The following is a 2,744-nucleotide window of genomic DNA, read 5'->3' as shown; positions in this document are numbered from 1 at the left end:
TAACACTGGTCTATATTGGTTAACTACCAGGACCAAATATTTATTTATTTATGTCTATTTCTAACATTACACTTCCATGAAATTAATTATGGAGGAATTTGTATAATTATTCCTAAGTTTTTAATATGGTCAGAGTTATATCCAAATATATATCGTCGTACACAATTATATCTAATCACATACGATCAGATATTTAATAAAAAATAATAGTTTAATTAATCTATATCTATAACCAACTCTACGAAAAAAACAATCAATGACATCAAACTGCTACCAACAAAAAAATAAAACGCATATTCCATGTGCTGCAACGTTATCACTTGATAACGTTCGACTTCTTGAAAGTTAGGTACGCAATACTCCCTCAAAACCTTTTCAGATATATAACGCGTCAAGTCTCCTTCAAACAACATCAATAACTTCTTGTTCATTTTAGGGTAAATCGGCCAATTGCTGCGCGTATAGTAAGAAACAAATAATCCTGGCACGATAGGATGCTTTGACAAATGGCAAGTATCAGTGAGATGTGTCCGAAGAATATACTCTACCCCAACAAATGCTTCATGTCTTTCTAGCTGAGAACAGCTTATGTAATGCGGAACCAGCTTGATGTTAGTAACGCCATTAGCTTCTAATGTTTGAGATAAAATCCCGCGGCGAGTGAGCACAGTATAGTTCAAATTATTGATGTCTTCAATATTTTCGATATTTTGCTCAGTATTTAGGATCGACATCACGGTGTTCATTTTTGCTTGTATTATAACGTTGGTAATTGTGAAGCCAAGCAACGTTGCGCCAAAAATGATCCTTCCGTTGGTGGTAATTGGCGTTGAAGGGGTCGGCAAATTCAATAAAAGAAGGACAATAGCTACAATGTTTCTCGAATAGGGATCTTTGAAGAGGTACAGTAACAAGAAGAACACCAAGATACATGTGATAAATAGTAATGCAAATATAGATGGTGGGAGAAACGAAAATAACTGACTATCATGCCCAGGTGACAGCCGGTGTTGCGATATTGCAAAAAGCTCAGCGCCATGAAATGGGTACGTTATCTCCGCGCTTTTAGAAATAGCTCTTAGGATGAGTGAATTCATCGTCAAGTCAACTTGTCCTTTGGCCACTCGCCATAGCAATCCTCTGCTAGTCGCATTGTCGAAGCGTCCCAAGAAAGCTGCTATTTGATCAATAACTAACGTTGCGTTCAATTCTTTAACGAGAAGTTTTATGATTTCGTAATCATACCCATTGATAGTCGCAACTCCACTTATATTTTTGTAAGACAGAAAAGGAGGAAGGTTGAACAGACCAAATTTGATTATGTATCTTCCAAGATCGCTAGTCCTGCCAAAAAAGAGACTTTCGCATGTTGCAATACCTAAAATTTTCAAGAAAGGTCATCGTTGGTCGATTGAAAAGAGATATATTTACCTGTATCGTAGTTCTGAACAAACAAGGTCCAAGGATGGCCATTAATTGCCGATACTACTGCTACTTTTTCCCAGGACATTGGTGCATAACTGTTGAACGGGTTGAAACTGTAGAGTTGAGGAATTTGTTTTTGATAGTTCCAGCACAGGAAAACAGCTTTGAGAATATCGTTTCTCCAAGCCTCCATCAAAAAATACTGCGCATTGTAGCAGCCATTGTTAGTGCCACCCCCATCCAGGATTATGAAGAACTGGTTGAAGGCCCGCCATTTTGCGTCAACAAGAGCTTCCTCAAGTTTTGAAGATGATCTCAATGAGATGATCACTGAAGAAATCGGTGATTTTTTCTTGAGATTGCTGGTAAAGTTTTTTGACTGCTCGAAAAGGGTTATTGTTCCAATCACGGTGTAGAAATTAAGGTATAGTGAATTTTCTTGTGAGTCTGTGATCAGATAAATTGATTTTACGGTGGGATAACATTGTTTCATCAGATTCGTCTGAAAGTTTGAAAGTGTGTCAGTGAAAATTAAATCAAAATAACTCCAAGCTACATTTGGTCACTTACCGTTAAGTCAACTTGCAAGTTCTCTTCTTTTGAAGACACTTTTATGTTGAACCCATGAAGAAAATGAAGAAAGAATAGCAAACTGAAAATGCTACTGATTAATATTTTAAGCAACATTTACTGTGTAGTTAATTCACTTGCTTACTATCTGACAAGTATTGGCCAAATGACGAGTAACCCATGGAATTTTTTTTTTTCTAAATTGTTCTTTGCCGATATGATACTTTTGTTCAAGTTTGTTTTTCGTCAGTCATGCAACGACTAATAACAGAGTTTAACTATCGATTGTGTCCTCACCAGTAAAAAATTAAGTTTTGTATTTACTTTCAAGTAAATTCGCTTATCTCTAAAATTTTTAAATTCGATCAATAAATCGACTTTCTAATTGGTAGTTGTAGTTAGATATTTTACTTATTAGTATAAATTTCGAAGTAAAGTAAAGTAAGTAAAGTTATATTACGTACACATCGTTAATCTTCCGAGGAAGTTCATCACAATTCTTTATTTATCCAATAATTACGTTAGCAAAATAAACATTTGGTGTCATTACATCTCAAATATTGTTTATTTACATTTTAATCTACTAATCACAATAGAAATTTTTTTTATAGCTCAAAAAAATCTGACCTAATCTGTTGGCGTTCTATTAAATAAAATTATTATTTTAACCGTGAATAATAGATCATATAATTTTTTACTACATGCTGATGAAATATTTGAGGTAGTAGAAAGAGATGAAATTATCTATT

At 34.5% G+C, this 2,744-nt stretch overlaps 1 protein-coding gene across 1 annotated transcript; it reads right to left on the bottom strand.

Moving 5' to 3' along the window:
- Window positions 1-215: 215 nt before the first annotated feature.
- On the bottom strand, window positions 216-2,217 carry LOC123267852. The gene is made up of 3 exons (XM_044732738.1): window positions 1,996-2,217; window positions 1,432-1,927; window positions 216-1,378 (listed from the first exon to the last, which is right to left on the bottom strand). The coding sequence occupies exons 1-3, from the start codon at window positions 2,110-2,112 to the stop codon at window positions 216-218; spliced, it is 1,776 nt and encodes a 591-aa protein (XP_044588673.1). The 5' UTR covers window positions 2,113-2,217.
- Window positions 2,218-2,744: the final 527 nt, after the last annotated feature.

This window comes from Cotesia glomerata, linkage group LG6, assembly GCF_020080835.1.
Source record: "Cotesia glomerata isolate CgM1 linkage group LG6, MPM_Cglom_v2.3, whole genome shotgun sequence".
NCBI classification, from domain to species: domain Eukaryota; kingdom Metazoa; phylum Arthropoda; class Insecta; order Hymenoptera; family Braconidae; genus Cotesia; species Cotesia glomerata.
This window is presented reverse-complemented; position numbering and strand designations above follow the sequence as displayed.